This window comes from Glandiceps talaboti, chromosome 3 (genome assembly GCF_964340395.1).
Source record: "Glandiceps talaboti chromosome 3, keGlaTala1.1, whole genome shotgun sequence".
In the NCBI taxonomy this organism is placed as follows: domain Eukaryota; kingdom Metazoa; phylum Hemichordata; class Enteropneusta; family Spengelidae; genus Glandiceps; species Glandiceps talaboti.
In genome coordinates, this window is record NC_135551.1 from 9,447,751 (window position 1) to 9,474,418 (window position 26,668).

At 37.2% G+C, this 26,668-nt stretch overlaps 1 protein-coding gene across 1 annotated transcript; it reads left to right on the top strand.

Annotated features, from left to right (window-relative positions):
- The first annotated feature begins 12,549 nt into the window (after positions 1-12,549).
- LOC144432532 (cartilage intermediate layer protein 1-like) lies at positions 12,550-25,535 on the top strand. The gene is made up of 7 exons (XM_078120758.1): positions 12,550-12,762; positions 15,292-15,396; positions 17,481-17,642; positions 18,184-18,501; positions 20,091-20,199; positions 20,565-20,722; positions 21,801-25,535. Exons 1-7 carry the CDS (start codon positions 12,558-12,560, stop codon positions 24,017-24,019), a joined length of 3,276 nt encoding a protein of 1,091 aa, XP_077976884.1. The 5' UTR covers positions 12,550-12,557; the 3' UTR covers positions 24,020-25,535.
- The last annotated feature ends 1,133 nt before the right edge of the window (positions 25,536-26,668 follow it).

Here is a 26,668-nt window from a genome sequence, read left to right on the forward strand (position 1 = left end):
CAGCAATGAATTTTAAAACGTTCTCGAGGAAACAAACAAACGTCATGTCTTCAGTAAGGAAATAGAAATTAAATATTTAGATATCGTTAAGGCAACTCACTTATAGTGGAGGAGAGAGGAGATGAACGCTAATCACATGTAATGTTTAAATCTCCAATCCTATTTCGTTAATCTAGCAACGGGTCTTGCTTTGTAACTACTAAGTTAAATGTACACTTACTGACAACCTTTATGATCTGTGATACACATACATGTAGTGCCAGACATGGAGTTTTATGATACGACTTACAAACTCAGGACTATGATGGACGAAAACAGTCTAATCCTTTGCAAATCTAAAGTAATATAACAGTACCCTAGCTTACTCTAGTCTTCGTTTCGTGTTGACATAGAGATTACTGCATATTTCAGGTAATCCGATGATCAATAGTTGTGACTGACTGTCCCTAGGTAGACGGCAATGCATCATATTAACACCTGTGCAATGTCATCTCCTCTACATAGGTATGGGGTGTGTCTTTTGACAAAGGCGAATACCTTGGTTACTATGAGCGACTAGAAACCCTTACAGGATACGGCTGACCATTCTGTAATTGAAAACGGTTTTACTATGTGTACAGAAATGAGTATGCAAGCCCAGAACAGACGCCTCTTTAAAAACATTCATGAAATATTGCAAAAACTATGATATTTGAAAAAATATGATATTTGAAGAAAAAAAATATTTATCCGTAAACACAGTATTCAAATTTAGGACAAACGTAATGGAAATCAATTTCAGAATCTGCTTAATTAATTGATTCGTAAGAAAGATGCTAGGGACCTGGAGAGGCTTTTCTAGTCCACAGAACTTAATGTGTGTGGTGACATTGAATTCAAGGTGGATAATCAATAGATTTATTACACTTTAAGATTAACCAACCCTAAATAGTGTAACTAGCTTCTATTAAATAAACAGACATATTGGAACAAGGTGATTTATACGGTTTCACCAGATGTTCGCTAAATTTCACTTTTTATGCCAAGACCATTTACACTTTCCAATGGAATAAGTATCTAGTCCAACCCTACATTGACACATACAAAAAAAAATATGTTAAAATATTTAATTATGTTTTTATGTGACGGATTTGGTATTTTGATATTAACAGACAACACAAGCTTTTGCCGTATAACTACGTGTTCACCACGCCCTCACAGTCTGGGATGGCAAGGATAATTCTATTTTTAGAATCAAATGATTGAATGTGGACATTTTTGGTTAGGACCATACATCATCCAATGGGCAATGAAAGGGTTTAGTCGATTTGGTTGACTGCCACGATTGAAAATAGTGTTAAAAGTGATGCTATACGATGCTACGAAATACCTTAGAGTTGCAGAAGCAATAAAAATGAACGCTGAATTGCAAAAATGATAGGTATATCTTATATGTCATATCGGTGATATCAATGTAACTGCTAATTAGATCTATAATGCGATTTTGATGCACGGTATCTGACTGTTAGTGCACAGCCAAAACTAGCAGAAATACAATTTCATCTAACCTTGCTTAAACAATGTGTATCCAAAATGTATGTTACTCGAAATGAAAACAAAACACAAGTATATAATTTTGATAAATTCTTATTTACTACACAGTCGACTGCAGTAGACTAAATAAAGTTGTAGATATGTTTCCCAGACTCCACCGAGTTCAGTGAAAAAGCACATGCTACCATTACTTATAATTTTAATTTTATTATTTAGTGTTAGGCAGTCCACACACGGGATGAGCATCTATAAACATGGACTCAAAACAAATATACACAAGGTTTTTCATACACATTATATCGTTCCCATGGGTGAGAATGGAGTTGTGTGTTTACTCAAAATATTTAATGGATTCGTTGATATCTCTCTTTTGTTTGAGGCGAGATTATCTAAAGATATTGTTTACGTCTGTCCCAATACCTAGTATTACTTTATCCACATTATAATCACACGATTTTATATCATTTATTTCACAGATTTGGAGTAACAACTACTGAGGCTTTAGATGTTGAATAGCTTCACCCACATTTGTATGAAAAGATGGACACCATACAATACCTCGTGTACGACTTATTAGGATACAGAAATGTCCTGGAATCAACCATTTTGATTTTGAGATGAGCTTTAAGTTCGCAACTAACGCCTCCTAAGGTGCTCTCTAGAAAGTTTGCTCTGAAAGTTTAAACATACACCGACATCGGAGTACTGATGTATCTACCTCGTGTGACCATGGCAAGAACGTTATTTTATTTGTGTTTGTTACCTTTTATGTGCGCAGTCTCTGCATGTCCCGACAAGTGCACTTGTATTGGAACAGAAGTATATTGTGATGCTGCGGGTCTAACAAGTGTGCCCGATGGAATTCCGTCTGATACAACATTTCTCAGCCTGAGATTCAATGATTTGAATGTCCTGGAAACTGATAGTTTTAGTCATCTGACACAGTTAGAATATCTGTATTTAACATACTGCAACCTGAGTGTACTCCAGACAGGGGCATTTAATAACCTTACTCGGCTGGAATATCTAGCCTTGGATGACAACAAATTAGCTGACATTCCCGGGCTTGTGTTTTCTCCCCTAACAAGCATTACCACTATTGACCTCAATAAGAACAAACTATCGTCTGTTTGGATGGTCTCGCCGTCAGCAACCCTGCGAACTTTAAAACTGACGTCTAACGTTATCACAGACATCACAGACTATGCTTTCAATGGTCTTACAAGACTACGGCAACTAGAACTAAACAGGAACAAAATATCACTTGTTGAAGAGGAAGCATTCGAAGGATTGGCTAATTTGGAGATACTTCATATCAACGAGAATAACATCCAGGCATTGCCAGAGACGGTCTTCGAGGAGTGTTGTCCAGCTCTGAAAACTTTAAGCATTGGCGATAATGGATTAACAGACATTCCAGATCTCAGTGATCTTAAGAATTTAACACTTCTGGACCTACCAAGCAACAAAATTAGGCATATCCATGCAGATACCTTCACATCTCAGGGAAAATTGGAACAACTCAATTTGAGAAACAACACGTTGGAATTGGTACCAAACTTGGATTCGGTTATCAATCTAAGGATACTTGAACTTCAAGAAAACTTCATCTCAAGTGTGCCTGACGACGTGTTCCTTAACAAACTGAGGTTTTCCGAGCTATGGATTGGACACAATCTATTAAGGAGGATACCAGTTGCTGTAAAAGGGCTGACATTGAAAAAGCTTAGCTTTACCGGCAACCCCATCGTTAGAGTCGAAGCAAATGCTTTCGCTGGACTGGTCAATTTGGAGCAGCTCTATTTAGATAAAATGGAACTTGTGTATTTGGACGAAGATGCTTTCAATGCGCAGAGAGGGCAGAGCCAGCCATTAAACCTGCACCTGGATGATAACGACTTGCAAACTTTACCAGGGACGATTTTTGATGACATAAATTTGATAAATTTGTTACTGTCAGACAATCCCTGGAGTTGTGACTGTGGAATGTGTGAATATAGTCAATGGCTCGAAACCAAAACCGACCAAGTTCTGGAGATGTATGATGTAACCTGCGAAAGGCCTGACGAATACTCCGGCTTTCTACTTTCTGAAATTGCCGTTACTGAACTTGTATGTGAAGCGCCGGTGATATTTGAATCGGATAGCACCATTGAAATAGGAATAGGAGACACTGCTCTTTTCCCTTGTAATTCAACTGGATTACCTTTGCCATTCATTTATTGGGCTACGCCATATGGAAGCAAAATTACACTAGAAACTGAAGGCAAAATGACACTATTTAAAAACGGCAGTCTGTTATTGCAGAATGCTGTACTCAGTGATTGTGGTGTTTATTCATGTGTAGCAACAAACGAAGCTGGGCATGAAGTATCGAACACAACGTTGATTGTGCTGAGCAGTACGAACACACCTTTATCGACATCCGCCACCCCAGTCACTGTGAAGCCTACGACCTCTACCGTTACTAGGCTGCGTACAACTTTATGGAAAACAATGCCCTCGACTCCTAGGACGGAGTGTTACATCTCCACCACTATGCCGAGGACATCTACACACGTACCCACGACAACGGTGGCACAGCAGACGTCGACTACGGTAACCACAAGACGTAGCCCAACAACACGACTACATACCACATCAACGGAGAACCCAGCACAGTCTTCGACTCGTACAGTTCGACAAACGAGTCGATTAACTACAATAACACAAATTCTTACGCAGATCACAACTTTGAACGTGACAAGCACAGAAAATGGATCTATACATAATCCTCCTGAAAACGGCTCAGGAGAGCCTATTGTACTAATAGTTGTAGTGTGTTTATGTCTTGTCGCTTTTACAATTGCATTGTGGGTATTAATCGTATTCATGTGCAGGAAATATAGGAGGAAAAACACAACACCACAACAAAATAATAAACAAAATGGACATATTCCTCCAGCAAATCCAAACACTGTATCACATGTGGTGTTACAAAACCCTGCATATCAAGACAATTTGAATGAACAACAAGATGAGCTTTCATTGGATGGCGTAAGGATAGGTTTGGGTCCAAATTTACATGCCTTGAATAATGACATTGTTATTATTGATGAAGAGCCGCCTACAATTATGCAATTACATGTGTATCCACAGGACCCACCAATGTCTACTGACGTAGACAAAAGAACTAGGCTTTACCTAACGCAGATGGCGCCACGTTTTAGTAGCGACCTTGATGCGCTAGAGCAGAGACATCCTGAAATGCCAAAGACTGGTTGTAGCAATTCACCAACAGATGAAGGTGAGATTGACAGTAACACACCTACCGACTCTTTCTGTTCCTTCTCTTCTGAATAATGTTTCCGTGTCTTTAACAAAACTAAAAAAACAATTCCCACATTTACTAAACCACTACACAGTCTATTTATACACCATAGCGACTTATTCTTCACCTTCGTTGTCCTGACAACATGACGTAATTTGAAATTCCATCGAATAGGAAAGACGTCTATATCTCACCGTACACCGGTTTTCTGTTAAACGTGCAATTCTAAAAACACCGTCTTTCATTTTACATCGTGGCTCATTCACTTTACACAATAGATAAACTGATGTGGTTATATTTTTTTTTTGCTCGTGGTGATTTAATTCAACACAACAAATTTCTGGCTTGTCTTTTTCATTGTGAATATATGTGTTAACATTTCATTAAACAGTTATATTTCTAAGTAAATTCTGTAATGCATCTTCTTTAAACATAATCATTCTCATTCGTTCATTTTCTTTTAATCATCTGCAATGTGTCACTCCAAAACTAACAGTTTGTAGCACGTGCAAACATACCTGTCCTAAAAGTATGCATCACTGCCTCAATATGTTGCCGTCTGTGTGTCATGAGTCGCGAGTGGTTACACTGCCTAGCGTGATGAGGAAGGCGAACAACTTCCCGATACGAAAGCATACATACACCCATATTGGGGTCCTTTTTTAATTACACTTTGAATGAACGTTTATAGATATAATTTTATGATGAAAAACGTGTTGCTTTTTGCAAACATTATTTTCATGTCGTTACTTTGCACAAAAATTGCATCTTGTAAGATTTAAAATTCAAACGTTTCTTATTTATTGCTATATAATTATAGAATTATTGGCAATATAAACTTGATTTTTCCGACAAGTATCCTTGATGGCCTCTTCTGAAACAATGTAATATTGCCGGTATGTATAAAAGCGTGTACTAATTTAGCACAATGAAAATGAATAATACACTGTTTAAAATTGAACACAACTAGACGCCACTATAGGAGTTCTCCGAAGAGGGTTAATATACCAGCACTCTACACATGTACATGCCTATAAATGGAGTTGTCTGGTTTTGCTCGCCGACGAATCTCACAATTAGTTATTGGCATTGCAAGTTCTCTCAATTCTGACATCATGTGGTTGCATATCTAAGTATTTTCTTTAAAAGAAGTTGTGAATTTTCAGTCTCTTCGTGGTTAATAGAGACTTTTTTTCTCTCGCATTGTTGTGGTTTCATATAGTGCTCTGCATTCGTGTACAGTACAGTTATATCAGGCACGTAGGAACAATTTATTTTTTGGGCGTGTGGATATTGATTTACCTCTTTGAAATACAAAGTGAAAATGTGTTTGGACCAAATTTTAGTTTTGTAGTATATTTGCAGTGGTCAAATATCTGTCTGTGAAGGGTTCTTCTGTTAAACGTTCATTATTCGTGAAAATATCTTATAGTTTAAATCTGTCAACATTCGTCAAAATTCAATGTTAGTGTTGGAAAATACTGTCCCTACTGGACTAAATTTAGCTATATTTAGGGAAATAGTGTAGTGCGGTCTGTAAGTACACATGAAGAATTGATAATGATATACATGTAGAATTCAAATATTCAAGTTGTTACTTTTGAAATGTTTTTCTAATATCCATACATAGGCCTACTGCAAGCTACAGTTCATTTTTCATTCACATACACATACACATACACATACACAGTGTTAACTTGATTCAACTTACCATCAATGAGTCTCATAGTAAAATTATGACTGATGGAAATTGAAAACATTTCGATGATTTGTTTACATTATTGTTAACATGCAAAATATGAAGTTATTACAAGTCGGAAAAAAAGAAAATGAAACTCCTTGGTTTGCGTGTGATAAGGTAACGAAATTTGGATAAGCTGGCTTTTAGATGGTATAATTTCAAGTGCATGGCCACTAGGTGGCAGTATACTGATTTTTTTTTCAGTTAGTTATCAATATGTGAACGTTGAGGGCGACATCGACTTGTATGATCCAGCCTCTTGCATGAAAGATAGATGAACGATACTTGATTATTGAAGCTCGGTCTAATAATTTACATCTTTGCTTTTGGTTACCAGGTATCTACGTGTGAAAGTGAGCGATTCATCAAAGATGTACAACCTGTTTCGGAAAGAGATGCCTGGAGTAAAAAGGGAACTGATCATGAACGGCTACATTCAATGCGTCAACCAGCAGTCTGAGAGCAAAATTCAAAGTTCCACAGAAAAGATATAAACACTTTAAATTGTACATATTTATTGAGATAAAAAAACAAAAAGCTTATTTTGTGTATATTCGTTATGTATACAGTTAGAGATATCATTACATTGTTTATTTTGTAATTTGGCTTAAAAAACACGTGATATCAAACAGGGGGGGGGGGGGCAGCAACACATGAAAACGTCGCCCGAGATCTAAATATCAGAATGCAAGGACAACGCGAGAAATTTTTACAACAAATCAATTCTTTTAACTGATTCCACTATTTTTTCAAAGATGTATGTTGTTAAATATATGAAAGTATACCTGTTTATGAGTTTCTATTTATATTGCATGTTATCTTTGTTCGAGAGAAAATACAACTGTTGTCAATTGTTAACACATAAGACTGTTCTGTGTAAACGATCTGATATTTCTCTCAAAGACAAGTTTGGTTTGCATACTCAACTTTCATTTTAAAACAAGGCAGGGAAGACTGCTATACAACAACCAATAAGAAAGAACTTGGTTTGATTCATGTGATTTACGTACATGCTAGGTGGATGGATGGATCGACGGACGAATGGATGGATGGATGGACGAACGGATTGATTGATTGATTGATTGATGGGTGGACGAACGGATTGATGGATGGATGGACTTGGTTTGATTCTTATGATTAACGTACATGTTAGATGGGTTGGTGGGTGGGTGGATGGATGGATGGATGGATGGATATCAGCTTGTATATGCTGATAGATACGAATGACTGGCCTAAATGGTTGAGAGATCATTTGTTGGATTGTTTGATGATTGAATAGCGTGATTTGTTGGTGGATGTGCGGACGTGTAAATTCCCTGAAATTGTAATAGTTTCAGTGGTGTTGTTTCGTATTTGTATATTATACCTGTCAGTTATATTATTGTTACATAATTTACCAATATTGTAGGCGAGGTAGGGTTATTCATTTCTCACACATGTTATTTTTATGTTCCATTGTTGATCCTGAGCAATGTCAATTTTTTTTCCTGTCTGTCTATTATATACATTTAGCTAACAATAAACTATATTCAGGCTGTTAAACATCTATCTAAAACCAGGCGTTTAAAATAATTTCTTCACCTTGTAATTGGAACGATGCCTTTTTGAGGATATTGAAAGCGGTATAGTCTGTAACGTTAGGGTTTTTGAAGTTACTCTTGATTCAGATTGAAGTATTCTATGTAACACCAGTCACTGAATATATGTTTAGTCATACCCAATAACTGCAAGGACTAGTAACAAGAATGTAGATATAATAATTATAAAATGATATAATGACGTCATTGATTGTTCCCCTGATATATATATTTTTTGGGGGGAACATTTTATTATTATATCTATCTATCTATCTATCTATATATATATATCGAAACAGACTGTCTGTCTGTGGGAACGATATCTAAATAACTGAATGCATCGATTGTAACTAAACTTAATACACATATTCCATATGCTAGTCACAAGGACTGATTATATTTTAGTAAACATCCAAAGATTAGTTAGTCATTTGCATAACTGGTGGTTTCTAGTACTTGGGCTATATCTTAAGAATGCACTCTTCAAATTCAACATAATTTGGTACATATGTCGTATATAGTTTGTTGATATAACTCATGTAATGATTTGTAGTAATTAATCCATATCTAAAGAATTCAAATTCCGCAACATTTGGTACATACATGAAATTCCATATACATTTTCGGTAATTAGGCTCTATTGAAAGAATGCAAAACTTATATTTAATTTAACCTTGTACATATACCAACCATAACAAATCATACATGTTTGATATAGTTTTTTTTGTTATGTAGAATGCAATTGTGATGTGCAATTTACATAATAATAATCACTTTTGATAATTAGGCAACATCTTTAGAATGTAAGTTTTATATTTCAAATAATTTAGGTAAAGCATTGATTGTAAAGAAATGCATGTGATGATGTGTCCTCTTAAGCTTGTTAATGTAGCTTTATAATCTTAATGATGTATTTGCATAATTAATTATTTTTCGATACGTGTTAACTATGCAAGTTTCAAATTTCATTTAGTTTCATATAATTGATTTCCAATTAAGGGGTACATCATGTATAATACCTACAGCTCATAATGTTACATTCCAACAATGTGTGTATGACAACATATCTACGGTTTTGCCCTTACGGCAGGCATTCAGTTTAATCTGGTGTAAATAAAGCGGACCGTTATCACGACCCGTATGGAAGATTGAAATGTCATCACAAAATCTTCATTGCCAGTGGTGTCAGGAGGCTGGTACGTATATAAAATATACCATGGCCACGTATTTGGGTGTAAATCAGATGGGAATGTTTCTGGGCGATTTCAGTAACTCGTCATCTTCACTTGCTTGGTTTCCAACCAAATACTGGAATTCACTCCCCTGACTCTCACATAATAATTGCACACACGCCTAACCATTTGCATTGCTGTACTCGGTATTCTGAAAGACACAACCGCCGTGACTCCATTAACCTCATTGGTAAGCAGTTACAGGTATATGTGGCTTTCCGTAAACATTTGAGTACACTAATTTTAATCGAAAGAGTTGCATAATCTACCAACAATTATAGTCTCCCATGGATTTAATTATAATAATAATAATGTTGGGTTCTTATATAGTGCTTTCCCACACCGTGCTCAAAGCGCTTTACAATTATTACCCCTGGCTCGGATCAGAAGGCACAACGGCCCTTTAGTCTTCCTCAACTCCCCGGGGAGCATACAATCCATTGCATCCGTTTCAGCGCATAGGATTAAAGCCTTCACATTGCAACCTACATCCTACCAGGTCCCCAATTATACAGCTGGGTTGACTGAGGCACATTCGTGGTTCAAATCTTGCCCAAGGACTTTAGTCACCCAGAAACAAATAGCAGGCAGCAACAGGGCTCGAACCTGCAACCTGTAGATTCCAAGCCAGTCACGCTAACCATTCACTCATCATGACTCCACACTCCAATTATGCTGTGTACTGAGATACCCCGACGACATTACATGTACCACGACTTCTACATACAGATGTACAAAGAAAACCAAAATTGTAAAAAGTAATGTGTTCTCTTAAGCAATATTCGATTATATTCATGTGTTATATAGTAACACCCCATAGTAAGACCTATAAAACGATGTTAACATATACATATGTGTGTGTTTTGAGGGGCATTTTGGGAAATGTGGTCCTTACTGACTTTGGTCTTTGGAGCTGGGAGAGTCAGTTTGAGAAACCCATAATCAACTCAAGAACATCGCCCCTAGCCTGTTAAAAATGCCCTTTGTGTAGTAAAATGTGTCAATTACAATAGGTTTCTTCCACATAATTCTATAGATCATAATCTAAATTGTTATCTTTTGCATTACTTGAAATACAATTTGATGATTTCAAGTCGCTTGCAGCTCTTCTAAAATCTTATCATTTTGATTTTTTAAATTTCTAGCTCAAAATCGAGAAATTGCGATATTGTGCAATACTAGATTTTGACCTGTGTCATGACTTCTGCTACTGTAATTTCTACGGCAAAATCAGTCCAAAATGTTGCGAAAATGTGGATAAAAAGCTATCATTCGTTCAGATATATATTAACATTATTGTAATATGGTTTTGTTGACACAAACGAAGTACTGTATTATCAAATTCAGCAAATTACTACCGAACTGACTCAGAAATTCTTTCACTCAGTGCTCATTAATATTCATGAGCGTACAAAAACGTGAGCAAAAGTATCGAACACATCAGGGCGCCCTTGGAGAGTGGTTCTACACAACAAATACTAAACATCTGAGTGGGCGATGAAATGTATTTCATTTTGTTTATTTGTGTCCGTTCCGTTTGGCTGGTGATGTAATAAAATAGCCATGGCGATACGAAACCGGATCTTTCATGTCTTTCAACATCGATCCTTTGTCGCTAACACAATAGTGAAATAACATTCTGGACTAGATTCAGACAGTTATATACATCATCGGAATTTAACAACAACTACATGATTTTATCACAAAATAAAATAAACAAACAGACAGACAGACAGACAGACAGACAGACAGACAGACAGACAAAACAAAAACACATCTCGATCGCCCACACAGAAGTTTAATATTCGTTGCCCCTTTCACTGTTTTAATTTTCAAGGTCAATTCGCAAACTGCCTAAATTCCTAGACTGGCAAAGACACTTGAAAATATACAATTGCGTGTAAGACTCCAGTACAATTGTTCTTTATAATATACCTAGCTTAGTAGACTAAACATGTTCTAAACATGTTCTGCCAAGTGGTCATCTGTCGACGTATATTCACTTCCAAGCGTGCTGGAGAGCTTTATGCAGACTTCGTTGTAAGCTTCGATTCAACTGCAACCTATGAATTGTCAACTGTCCAGATTGAGTTATCGATTGCCAAAAATGATATAACGTTCATACAAACTGACTTCTTAATTGAAGTGTGGACTTCTCAATTGATGGCATTGACCTAATGTACTTTTCAATTGATCCCATTGATTTATCAATTGACGAGTTCGACTTACATTAACGAGTTCGAGTTCGTGAATTACGCGCCATATTGTTATTTAAACCTAAAAAGTTATAAGCGAGTAGACAACTGTTATGTCTACACAAAGAAACCAATGTTGATGAGGTGGTCACTGCTTTGTGTTATGGCATCCATCCAATGTAATTGAACTCATTACCATAGTAGGCAAATTCCATGACCACAGTTACGATGTATCACTTAAATACAATTCCTGTCATGACTGTGACTTACAGAACATGAAAGGAAGGTAGCATGTGTCTGAGTGGTGAGTTCAACAGAATTATTGTCGTTACCATTATACATGTCTGGTCTGAGGCACCGTACCTTTACAATTTACGTATATTTGAGTGGCTCTGGCACACCTTAGCTTGCTGTACATACATACAAACAAAACATTCATCATTTGACATGCCAGGCACGTTGACTTGTTTTTCCGATATTTCTCTTTCCTTGTGAGGAGCCTTCTCAAAACATTTACTGAATCAATGATAGGCATAGAAAATAGAACTCGCTCTTAGTTTGCACTTGAAGCAATGATATACGTTCTGGTTTGAACATACCACATTCTGTATGAAGGCTCATATATGTATAAATTAATTTATAATTATTAAACCTCACAAAACTCGCATGGAAGCAGAGAACAGTTTTCATTATGCATTGGTGTTCATAGGAAATCTATAGTAAAGGCAAAAAAAAAAGACGACCTTGCATAATTCTCAATACAACAAATTCCAATTTAAAGGGACCTGACCATCAGAAAGGGAAACTTATGAACATTTTAACCTAGGGATATTTTTGAATGCTGAGGTGTTCATTCTTTTTCATGAATACAGTCGGCCCCTTATGTCCTGCATGACCCGGTGTCATGACATGTTTATATAAGCGAGGGATTGTTAGGACCTACCAATAGTCCATACAGGGGTGACAATCATGGACAACCACCCTGCTGTAGAGATGGCCAGAATTCCACATTCTTACGCCGTAACCAAATCAAATGATAACATAAGAAAGAAAGCGGGAAAGAGATTACACATTATTATTGTAATTGTAATCGCTACTGCCATAGTTACAGCAGTTGGAATACTGGTATACTTGTACAATCAGGAACCAAGCCGAAGTATGCTTGACGATGCAGGTAAACTAACATACTTGTATTTTTTTTATTCTAATGATCAGAAGTAGATTTCCTCTCGTTAATTAATCAGTAATTCTAAATCAAACCATGTTTTCTACTCCTATAAAGATTTACAGCAAACATAAGATAGCAACAGTCATAAAAAATGTATTGTCCAGAGGGTCACAGTAAGGTGAAATTGTACACAGCAAGACTTTACTTTTTCACAACAGAAAATTATAATTGCGTTCAATTTCAATAACGAGAGCAACATTCATTCAACAAGTACCAAGACAAATGAACAAAAACTGAAAAGATAAGTAACCTCTTTCTGATTGACTGTGATGGGGTGTATCAACTAAATCTATACTTTAAACAGTGAACATAAAATTCAAACGGCCCAGTTCGAGTTTACAACTCAACTGTATACATATTTTGAATATATACTTTGTAAATATATTTGTATCCTCTAAATACATTTCAGCTTTTTTTTAATTTCATATTCATTTAAATTTTTGCGATTTGTTAAAAGTTTTTTTGAAATATTTTATTTCGAATTTCTGTTTTTGTTTCCGGCTTTGGACCACTCGATTTCCATAATAGGGGTGTGGAGTAACTCAGATGACATACTTCCGGTAGGCCTCACACGTCGCTATACTCACTTGTAGGCAGTTTGATTTGAATACATACAATACATACAGTGACGCTCTTACTGGCCAACAATAGACCTTTCCTTTCATATATTTATCTATGTGTCTTCGTCCTAACATTCAACTTATTGCGATAAACATTCAATTTACTGCAGGTAGTATTCTACTCCAGTCAACATAGGGTACATGGTCGAAGCTAGGGACTGGTGAATTTCTACGACGGGGTGCTGGGGGCGTAGGCGGGGCGGGGGGGGGGGCGGTGTATTTTGGATTTTTCCATCGGGCCAGCTAAAAGACTCCGAAACTTGGGCATCTGTAAAAACCACAACAGGATGACCCCCACAATATTTTCTTTTTAAAAACGATGACACTCGCCCTCCCACAACCTTGTACTTGCTGAATACAGTGTATCACTGTGACTAAGACAATATAGACGGTTTGACTGTATCTCACATCAAAATCTAGTTTATAACAAGACAGCATGATCATTATTAGCAACGAAAAACCCAACTCTCTTGTCGGGGGGGGGGGGGTCCTAGGCGATGTATGTTTACACATATTACCTACCATACTCTTTTACAGTTAAGTGAGTACAAAGCTTTAATCTTAAACCAGTTTGGTTTCCACCTCGACGGGCTTAAAGTTTTCAAGAAGCTTGAATTGCTTGAAAAATGTTAATACGTATACTGTTAAAAATTACATCAGGGACTGGTCAGTTTCTCCTGCCTAGAGTTAGTTCTACTAAGCTGCAAAATGTATATACATTGAATAGAGGCTATGGTCAGCATACAGTTTGAAGTCAAAAATACTTCATGGCTTCAACCCCCCCCCCCCCCCCCCTCACCCAACGAGAGATACATACCAGTTCCTAAATACGGGAACTCTCCTCTGTGCATAGTCTGTTGACATGTGTACAAAAGACATATTAGATTGAAAGTTTATCACAATGAGTTGAACAGTTGCAGGAAGACTACTTAGGACACAGAAAGGTCAATTGTCTGTCAGTAGAAGCACCATTGAATGTACAGTGCATTTTTATGTCTTAAAATCACATGTACGCGCGAGTGAGTATAGCGACGTGTTTGGCGTACCGAAAGTCGGTCAATTGTTACTTCACACCCCTACTATATAAATCGAGTGATCCAAAGCCGGAAACCATAAAAGTATCCGAAATATTTTATTTTCATTTAACAATAGCAAACATAAAAAATGAAAAACAAATTAAAAAAAAAAAGTGAATTACTTATAGGACAAAAATATATTTATAAAGCGAAAATATCCATTACCAAATAGTACAACTAATATAAAAAAATGGACATATAAAATAAATCGTACAACTAACAAACAATTTGAAAAATAAAATTCAAAACGCTCTTTTTGGCCTACGTGACTTGCCATACCAACCCTCTGTTATAAATTTCATGTGGGTGATAACCCTTGTATTGGACTTTATCTATTAGCCAGTTGTTAAATTTGATTGGCCAATAGAATGTTGTTTCATTCAAGACTTCAATCTCCAAAGAAACTCTCTACTGACTTGCATTGTAGCAGGATAACATCCTATAGTTAGAATACTTAGATTACGGCTACGTATCGGTTTAATGGATATGACAGGATAATTTGGTGGTGAAGTTCTCATATTTAGTCAGAGAAGCGGCCAAGGAAACAATTCCTGATGTTTGCCCCATATTAACACATTTATTAAACTGACAGAAATGTACCATAATTACCAGTAACGACACAGAGTCAACAAGTTTGTTTTATGGCGTGTTTGGAAGAAAACCAGGAGTAGTGTACTTACCTTGATAATTGAAAGTTTGTATGGATTCTTGTTCAGTCTGCTTACACTCAAGACAACTGGAACAAATTTAACATCCTACTATTTATTTCGATATTATAGCATCCACGCCCTGGTCGCACGCATCTACCACAGGCACTGCAGGGGAAATTCCATCAACTAAACAAACAACTACAGTACATCAGGAGCCACCCTCTTATATTCAAGGTTTGTTGATCGATTGTGTATTTTAGTAAATTATGTCATTCTAGTATTGGAGACGTGCAAGATACAATGCATTTTACCGCCCATAAGGGGAGGTTATGTTATATTTGTGTATGTATGTATGTATGTATGTATGTATGTATGTATGTATGTATGTATGTATGTATGTATGAATGTGTGTGTCTGTCTCTGTCTGTCTGTCTGTCTGTCTGTTGACACAATATCTAAAAAAACTACTACATCGATTCTGATGAAATTTGCTACACATCTTCGATATGGTAATAACAAGAACTGGTCAGATTGTTTTAAACATCAAATGAATATTAGTTAGTCATTTGCAAAATTAATTGTTTTAATAATTAGGCTATACCTTAGGAACACATACTTCATCAATACAATTTAATATATATATTAACCATAGCAAAGTAAAGTTTGTTGATGTAGGTTATAGCGTTAAATAATAAATTGAAAAAAATAATGAATTTTAGTATTTAGGCTAAATCTTAAGAATGCTAACTTCAAATCTCATACAATTTGGTGCATATATCAACCATAACAATGTGCGCATTTCACTTTTACTTTTAATGAGGAATTTGAATACTTAATTAACTTCAGTAGTTAATTTATAAGCAATATCTCTGGATATTTAGCATGTCAATAAAGTATATAAAAATATATGATTTGGCACAAACATCAACCATGACAAAGCACACAAAGCCTGTTGGTATATATTTTTTATTTTAATGGGTAATTTGCATAATTAATTGTATTCGGTAGTTACATAGATAGGTAGAAATAACAGCTCTGGTTTGCGAGCGTGGTTTGATGTATTTTCTCATGTAGCTTTTAATTTTAATGTGTAATTTACATTAATAGGCATAATTAGGCAATATGTTTAGAATGCAAACTTTACATTTCAGATAATTTAGTATATGTGTGCATGTGTCGCTTATAGCTTGTTGATGTAACATAAATGGTTAACTTGCATACTTAATTATTATTTGATAATTAGACAATATGTTAACAAGCTTCACATTTCAAAGGTGGTACATCATGTATAATGGCTATAGTTCTGAATTGTTTATCCCAACAATGTGTGTAGGCCCGAAAATCCATGGATTTGCCCTTATGGGAAGCATTCAGTATAAATTTGGTGTATTATGTAAGTGATTATTCAGATTTACCATTAATCTAAATATAAATTTGTCTGGGATCCTGGCCTAGAGTATCAGTCATTAATACGAAAGGGAAATGCCCAAACCCGAAAGTCTACTGACGTAATATACATTGTAAATATCAATCTGCCGCCATGTATATCTGATTACGCCACCGAGTCGCGAAGCCGACCGGGCACGAAGCATGCTATATTCAACATAAACCACTTGAAGTTTTAGTCTTGCTGTTAGACGTTCGGGCTTTATTTCGATACTATAAGCGAACGAAGTTCGCAGTGATGTTCCATCCTCGATAGCGATGTTCGGGCGTGTGTCGTATTCTATCGGAAGAACATCCGAGGTCTAGCAGATAGACTATTCAAGTTTATACCTTCAGTCAAACAGGCTGGTGTTTATTCATTACTGTATACTTTTAATGAGCCGATCAATGTACATGTACATATTATCCCTAGAAACGAGTAACAAACACAATAAATCCAGTCGCTGCACGGCGCTCATCGTTCATCAGATCAGCTGTCTTTATAAATTATAGTAGCGTTATCGTTATGCAAATTATTCAGGGGGTGGGGGCGCAAATGAAACCAGAACACATTAGTTCTTATCTTGTTTCCAATCTTTCCAATATACTGGTATAATATAACAGCTATCGCTCGTGCATATATTTCGTTCACTGGTCAAAACCTCTGAATTGGTATACCATCCCCAGAGGGTGGGTTATTGCTTAAATAATGCATCCACTAGCCCGACTAAGTATATAGCAGACCTCTTCAGTGGTTTTGCGATGCGGTATCGGTGAAAATTACGCTCGGTCCCCTTTAAGTGTAGGGACAAAACCAGCCCCCTTCTTTATTCCCATATAAGAGTTCCCGGAACTTTGAAATACTTTACTATGGTATATGTCTTAATTTACAGATACGACATCATGGGTAACATGGGGTCAGTGGTCTGTCTGTGATTCATCATGTGGAGGTGGTCAACAAATTCGTCGTAGAACTTGTTTTTCACAGGACCCGGACAAGACATGTAAAGGGAACCCGATACATTCTCGAAGTTGTGCTGATTGGCCATGTCCAGGTTAGAATTGCATGCTTTCATTGTTTCCTTATTCAGATAATGATTCGACCAATAATATACTACAGCAAAAATGATTGGGTTGGTGTTTCACTCATGTGACATGACATTTATTACAAACCCTCAGACAACAACTTCTAATGCAAAATAAACAATTACATAGGCGCCATGCACAGTGGGGATGTAGAAATGTTGATTATCAGTTAGAAAATAAACAATTGCAGCCATTAAAATCTTCACGTCCATGTGTAATATTTTCATTAGAAGCCTGTTTTTACTGCACTATGAAAGAATAGCAATGGTTATCGGTGTTCAATTTGATTAGGTAAAGGATCCTGCTGTGTTTATATTTTTATTGTGTCTCTGTTATTGTTAGTCAAGAGTTGAAATGTGTCATCTTTGTGTCAAAAACTTAATGCCCCATGAGTGAAACACCAGGTCAACATCATTTTAGCTGTATATACAATGTATGTTGAAATTTATGATTAAACTTGATCCAGAAATATCGCCTGTATTCTTAACGTTATGCTTACATTGATTTCAGAATGTTCACAGAGTTGTGAACATGGTGTACTCTTCGAATGCCTCTTCTGTAGCTGTGAGAATGATACCATAGAGGGCGTTGTGACGGACCATGGCGGCAGGGTTTTGCACAACGTTACAGTACACCGATATGGCTTTCCGCGGGAGCCTTTGGCCACAACGAACCAAAACGGCTTCTTTTCAATACACGGAGTGTGCATTCGAGATTCTACTCTGCAGATTGCTAAAGATGGGTTTTTGATGAAACGAATTGACTTGAGTTCCCAAGGAGAAACCACGGCGTCGGTATTAGAGATTGCTATTGAACTCGAAAAAGAAGGTTTGTTGACATTGATAATGATAATTATAATGATTCAGGGAACGAGTAGAATTTATGGGGGGGGGGGTTGAGGAGAAATACTTCGGTCAAATACTTTCTTAGCTTCTCTTCGCGCTCTCAAACTATTTAATACCTACCCCACGCTATATTTTGATTTTTACGTGTGGCACTGTACCCCCCCCCACCCTCTTCTCGTATTCGGAAGGTTCCCATTGTATTACTGTATTGTACACTAGATTTGAATAACACTGGTAATCGACTTCATGCATACGTTTAGTTCGTAAGGGAGCCTTCAATAATTACAAGGGGGAGGGCTGGGGTAAATCAGGCCTGAAATGTCTCTTAAAATATAACCTCCCCGAAATATAAAATATTTCAAAAAGACATCCTTCAAATGCTGTCAGACATGGCAAAAAACCACTATTCCTAGAATCAATTGTTTAAAGGACTTAATCCCACCGCTTTGTATTAAACAATATCTGTGTTTGGACCTATATGCCAGAGAATTTATTCCCAAACACTAGCTCAACAAACACCCACTATTGTCAGGACCGAGGCCAACATCTCCACGGGGTTATCCCTAATAACGTACCCAACTGTTCCCTTTGTACTCCTGTGAGACCCTCTGTGATGACTTCTTTCCTTAGATCACACCTGACAATTATTTTACTGTATGGATACCAGCAGCGATATTATTGACATGGTCTGACATTACCATACGTACCTAACCCTAACCCTAACCCTATACTCAATCGATGTGGCAGCATTGGGATGTCAAACTCCCCCCCCCCCTAAAGAAGCAAAATATTGACAATATAATGAGTCATAGTACATATGACCCACCTCTTATCCCATTTTCTAAAATATGGTCCTCCCTGAGAACTGATTTTAAAAATTGACCAGCGCAATTGACCCGACCTTCCCTCATTGTATTTACTGAAGGCTCCCTATTGAGAGTCATAATTAAATATATGGGGGAGAGAGAGAGAGAGAGAGAGAGAGAGAGAGAGAGAGAGAGAGAGAGAGAGAGAGAGAGAGAGAGAGAGAGAGAGAGAGAGAGAGAGAGAGAGAGAGAGAGAGAGAGAGAGAGAGAGAGAGAGAGGGAGGGAGGGAGGGAGGGAGGGAGGGAGGGAGGGAGGGAGAGAGAGAGAGAGAGAGAGAGAGAGAGAGAGAGAGAGAGAGAGAGACACACACACACACACACACACACACATTCTCATGGTAGGTCAGTCGCCTCATAATTAAATATAGCGCGGCGACAATTTTTTTTGCAATTCGACTTGACGATCGGCACCGCCTATCCTTCGCGCCCCCATACTTTTCGTACCCATTTTCTCCCGACCATTCTGTACATTTAGCTCGTTAGCTTAGTATGGTTGATAATTTTACATTCGATGAACTGTGAACCAATAATGTGAAATGTTGTTGCGGGGTGTCGTGTTTCTGTCTGTCTGTCTGTCTGTCTGTCTGTCTGTCTGTCTGTCTGCCTGTCTGTCTGTCTGGCTGTCTGTCTGTGAATAGGACTATTGGTGTGTTTATCGCTAACGATGAAACTATGAAGAACACTATTATACTTGTCTTTTGTTCAGCTGTCCCTGTCATCGACATTCATCCACAAGATAAAGTTCGTAAGGTTAAGGAAAGTGTTACTTTCTGTTGCCATGGACACGGCAAACCAAATCCAAACTACTATGAATGGTGAGTAATTTGACTTTTCCTTGTGACTAATATATACCGATAGGTATTCTGCAAACACTTAATTGAAAGTGTATTCCTGAATACGTTTGCGAAAGCTTGTTACAGACAACGATATAATGAATTGCGCATGCGCATCAACAATGTAAACAATATAGCATGTTACATTTTAAGGTATATGCTTTTTCCATATTTTAAACAAATATTTGATAAGAAGGGGAAATTATAACGCAACTAGCTAATGCACCCTATATGCAAAATGAACCAAAGAAGACTGTGGGAAAACGATTTCTTATAATATCAACTAGAATTGATAAAAAAAACACGATAATGTATGTTGGCCTAATAAAATGCATGTGTACATCCAGGTTTAAAAACGGTGAAATTATAGAAGAATATTCTTTTGGTCTGATTACAAACCTGACTATTACCAATCTAACATTATTGGATGCTGGCAATTACCAATGTAGAGTTAACAACAAGATAGGATCCCAATACTCTTCAGTTGCACAGTTGAAAGTCTCAGGTGAGCCAATCGCCATTCATCTTATGGCACGAACGTTGATAAATACATGACAGTCTGACGGACGGACGGACAGACAGACAGACAGACAGACGGACGGACGGACGGACGGACGGACGGACGGACGGACGGACGGACAGACAGACAGACAGACAGACAGACAGACAGACAGACAGACAGACAGACAGATAGACAGACAAGACAGACAGACAGAGACATACATACATACATACATACATACATACATACATACATACATACACACATACATACATACACACATACATACACACATGCATGCATACATACATACATACATACATACATACATACATACATACATACATTCAGTGTTGCAGCCAATCTTTTGAAAGAGTGGGACATTGTGTCCCAAGACTTTCATTTTTGTGGGTCATCATCAATTTTTTTGGGACATTATAAAAAAAGTGCCAATGGTGTTGTAGCACAACTGTACAGTTTTTAAAAATGTTTACCTACGTGCTGATCCATGCTAGATATTTGCTGAATGATTATGCAGTTGCCTATTCAACCCTGTTGTTATCTATGCAATATACATGATCATTTGGCTGTTGCTATAGACGTTTGCTTACTATTTTAATGTGGGTCATCTATGACCCGTCACTTCCAAGATTATGGGTCAGGTCAAAAAAATGTGTGTCAAATGACCCAAAAACCCCCTCTGGCTGCAACATTGTACATACATACATACATACATACATACATACATACATACATACGTACACACATACATACATACATACATACATACATACATACATACATACATACACACAAATACACAAACAGGCGTGCAGGTACGTAGATAGATAATTATCAATCTGATTACGATCACGAAGGCGGCGATCACTCCGAACAAAACAAACTTCACAACACGATGAATAGAGGTAAATAAGGACATCTAGCCGCTTTCACCACATCGGATTTCAATCAGATTGGATAATTATATAAATACATATTATAGACATCGGGCTGATATAGTAAAGTTTCGATTTGAATTAATGTCCTAATCATATTCTTGAACTTTCTTGACATTTTAAAGATAACGATGAGGACGTGTGCAGTCCATTACCACACTACATCAAACTACCGAGTGAATGCTCAACAGGGAATGGATCAGCCCGATATGATGTACGTAAGTGCAGTCGGTATAAATGTCCAGGTAACTTGGCCAACGACTACAACCAGTGCACAGACGATCGACAGTTTTGTTGTATGGAAACAAGCAAAGAACTTCGACATATCAGTTGTGCATCATTCAATATTTCAATTTTGGTTGTGAATTCATGTGAATGCACCCCTTGTAGGATTTTCACCAGACGGGTGACAGGACATGCTGTTGCGGCAGACAATGGGGAACCACTACGGTCAGCTGATTTAATTATAGACGGTGGTACATCTATCACAACATCTTACAACGGAGAGTTTAATTTTGACATTCCTGTCGATAAACAGCGTGTTTCCATCACCCTTCATGATAAAAACAACAAGTTTGTTGATACCACCAAAGTTTTGACTGTCAAGGGCGATGTCAGCGTCTACCAGCAGATTTATGTTCAGCGTGCTGCTTCCCCTGTCACGTTCAATGCGAGCGAGTCTTCAACAATCTATCTTGGCAACGGCACATTGCCAAAGATGGAAATAGACATCCCTCCTTATTCCTTTCGGGCAGAAAATGGTAGTGTTTATGAAGGAAACATTTCAACTAGTGTCACCTTTGTTGACCCATCTGATCCAATGGCACCTGATATTGTTCAAAGTGATCTCAGAACGAGAGATGTTGAAGGTTCACTTCGGTCTTTAAGAACATATGGAATGTTCTCTATGAATTTTGAATCAGATTCTGGTGAGAAGCTGCAAGCCGATGGAAAGATGGATATTTACATTGATGCAAAGCAAGCAAACATAAATGTTGAAGGAAAGGATGCAGAGGAAAATTTGCCAAAGATTTGGCGACTGAATCCAACCTCTGGAGAGTGGGAATTTGCAGGAGATCTCAAAATTCAAGAGACAAAGAGGAGAAAACGAGCAAATTATGAATATTTTATTGTTGGCGAAATCGAAATAAGCATATTACCACAGTTTAGTTCTCGTTTACCTTGGATAAACATTGACATAGAGGAAAATAGGAACCGGGTTTGTTATTCAAAAGTACGTGTTTATAACGACATTGATACATTGAATGCTTTGTCAGGAATATCTGTAACTGCTGTAACTTACGATAGCAATGATGTGAATGGCGTCACGGCTTTCGGCTTTCAAGATACCGAATACAGTGATGCAAATGGTACGGCATGTTTGCAAGTATTCTGTAACAGTCGGGAGAGTGAACTTCAATTTTTGACGGGTATTCGGGCAAAGAAAGGTGATGAGGTACTGACACCAATTCATTCAGGAACTTTCCCCTCTGAAGCTCATCCAAACACGTGGCCAGAGTATATTTTCAGTACATATGAGCATCCTAACACTACTGGTGATGCTGGCTTTGTGACTTTCCAATCTATCGTACCAGGGTCGAATAATAATGGTCCACTCTACTGGAAAGGTACTGATATGTGGGAAGCAGCAAGTATGTGTGAGAGCGCCAATATTGACGAGAACCATCTTATCTTTATCGATGATCCACTTGATAATACAAATGAAGATTATGATACTGACCCAAATTCAAGCAACGACATGGAAGCTCCTCGAACACCCTGCTCCTGGTATCCTTATGTGGATGACAATAAGAGGGAGTGTTTTGTGAAGATCCTTGTTCAAGGACCATCAGGTGCACGATTTCGCGTCACAAGCGATAGCAGTTCGCAGACGTATTGCGATTCATATGGGTTCCGAATTCGTTCATCAGCTGAATTCCAAATTGAAACTCATGACGGATTCTCTGCAGCCTGTATCGAGTTCAAATGTAGTGGCCATGTCAGGGAATATAACTCTGTAATTGGAGAAGACCAATATATAGGCATGGACGAAACACACATTAAAATTACCCCTGTTGAAAATTCCTGGTCATGCAGGGTTGATGACATAAATAACAATCTCCGAAAGTTCGTGAATAACTCCAACATAGTTGACGGCATTTCAGTTGTACACGTCCGAGTTCCAACAACTACCTTGAGTACAACTCATGGCCTGTATGAAGCGCACTGTCAAGACTGCGACACAAGTGCTTACGATAAATGTCACGCCGGCCAGGATAACCCGCCACCTAATGCGGTCGATGATCCTAGCTCTGGCTGGGCTATCAAATATACGTGTGACTAAGTCCATAATCTATCATTCCAGCCCTTTCCCTTTATATGACCAAACACCCATCTTGAATAATTGAGAAGATTTTTTTATTTACATAAAATTCCTTGGCCAATCGGGATTGAATTATTTCCATCCTTCAACTATCAACCATCAGTGGAAGTCCATTGCTTCAACTTATTAACAAATCGTTTATAACCTTCGCCTGTACATTGAGTAGTACATAGGTACATATTTTACATGTAAAAACAATCCCACATTAATCTATAAGGTAGCGTGTTACACACGAACTACATAGCGGACAGTGAAGGCTACATAATTTTGAAAGAGGCACAAGCTGATTTTATAAGCTTTTTACTCAAGTGATACTACTTAATAAATACAACCACATCCCAGTATAATATTCATGTCGATGCATGCCTTCGATGACATTGCAATTATCTTCTGGCATTGTTAGAACTGTTGATTGCATAGTAAGGATTTCCTCAACATTGTTAGATACGTATGATAAATTACGTCATCGGATCATTTATGGGTTATATGTCTTAACACCATCTTTGAGTTCAGTCAATTGCAAGTGGCGATTACGTGTGTATTTCAGTAAGTACAATACTGTGAGTATATCTTAAATTTACAGCAACAACTGCACCCAAATACGTATCAACTCAGCTTGTGCCCCTTTACAACAAGTTAATATATCACAAAGTGAAGATTTACATAATCATGTATTATTTAGGACGAATAGCGTCATTTGCATTGAACACATCAACATAACGATCATTTGATTTTTCTATTTGACAGTTTGTTATGTATATCAATTTTATTGAATTAGGTCATAGAAAAGTCATACAAATGGTGGCTGAGCATTATCAAATATTAAGCGTCAGTCTACCTCTACAATGTAGGACTTCATCGACTTCGATCAAAGTTATAATCACATATGAAATCTCCGGTGTGATGGGAATAGTCATTAATAATCCAGAGTGTGTATTTCTAACGGTTACCCTATTGGTCCCCATAGCAACTGGCGTATACAGTTGTTTGTTAGGTGTTTAAATAGCAGTAATCACAATGTAAACGGAATATTTTGATATTTTATATTCACCGTTTTGATTGAATATGTTTAGCTTCGTTAAGCTACTGTCTAGTTAATTCACTTCGAAATTACTAATGTGGTTTATGTGAAAACCAACCTTAATGTATGAAATTGCAATTTTCACATTTAACATCTCAATTTTCAATAACCATAAGCATGAATATTTTGACATATAAAATCACAATTTTGTATGTATCTGCACACTTTTATAATATCATATACCACTTAAAAGTGTCCGTGTACTCAAAACCAACTGATATTAGTTATTCAGAGCCAAGTACTTCACTGATGCTGTCTAATACCAAAATAGAATGTAGTGTTATATAAAATCCCCTTATTGTCTCATTTCAAATGATACTCACTTGCCTTTTTTCTGGGCAAAGTTAGCTAACAGCATTCAAATTATTATAAAATGTTTTATCATAACTAAACAAAATGGCATTACTGTGCATCAATAAGCTAATCGACGCACTGAGTGTACATAGTATAGATGATGTGGTGTACTTCAATACAAGGCATGTAGGCTACAATGTATGAATGTATTGCAATCAATGATTTTATGTATGGTACCAAGGAAAGCTTCAGTAATATTAGTCAGTAAATAAAAATGATGTAAAGGATTACTCTCTCTCTCTCTCTCTCTCTCTCTCTCTCTCTCTCTCTCTCTCTCTCTCTCTCTCTCTCTCTCTCTCTCTCTCTCTCTCTCTCTCTCTCTCTCTCTCTCTCTCTCCTCCCTCCCTCCCTCCCTCCCTCCCTCCCTCCCTCCCCCCTCTCTCTCTCTCTCTCTCTCTCTCTCTCTCTCTCTCTCTCTCTCTCTCTCTCTCTCTCTCTCTCTCTCTCTCTCTCTCTCTCTCTCTCTCTCTCTCTCTCTCTCTCTCTCTCTCTCTCTCTCTCTCTCAATTAAATTGATTTTTGGTCTACACCAGAAAATCAGTGCCCTTAACGATGATCATGATTTCTACCGGTTTCTGTGGTGTTACTGGTTAACACGTACAATGTGTAATTATTGGTATTTTAACAAATACCAACGATTACTTTGTGCTTGTCTAATAAAACAAATATGATATGTCAGTTGCAACCAGTGCAGTTTGAAAATGATTGCAGATTCAAAACCAGGTTTTCACTCAAGATTTCAACATGCCACTGCACTACCTTCAAAAAATATTGACCACTAATTAACAAATGCAACGTCTTACTAAGTAACTGACCTATATTTAGTGGGGATATATTTGGCTATTTTTGATTTTTAAAAAAGTGCAGCTAGTGCATGTTCAATAACATAAAGAAAAGACAGTCGAATATAGTCCTATTAGACACTGTGTTCTACCACCATCATTATAAATTTGTTTGGTTTTTACTACAATGTCGTTATGTAATCGCCAGTGTTTATTGGGGTTGAACCACGGACAGTTTAAGAGAAACTTGCATCGCTATGGCAACCACAATTCAACTAAATAACAGTTTGAAATTATTTAACAATTTGTAAGATTAACTGAAGGTGGATTATTTCGTATTGATGCTTATTATCATCAAAAAGATTTGGACCTCAGCGACGAAGTGCAACAATA

Coding starts and splice junctions, on each gene's coding strand:
- LOC144432532 (XM_078120758.1), top strand. CDS start 12,558: ATGGACAACCACCCTGCTGTAGAGATGGCCAGAATTCCACATTCTTAC. Junction 17,643..18,183: donor TGCTGATTGGCCATGTCCAG/GTTAGAATTGCA, acceptor CATTGATTTCAG/AATGTTCACAGAGTTGTGAA. Junction 20,200..20,564: donor AATCCAAACTACTATGAATG/GTGAGTAATTTG, acceptor GTGTACATCCAG/GTTTAAAAACGGTGAAATTA.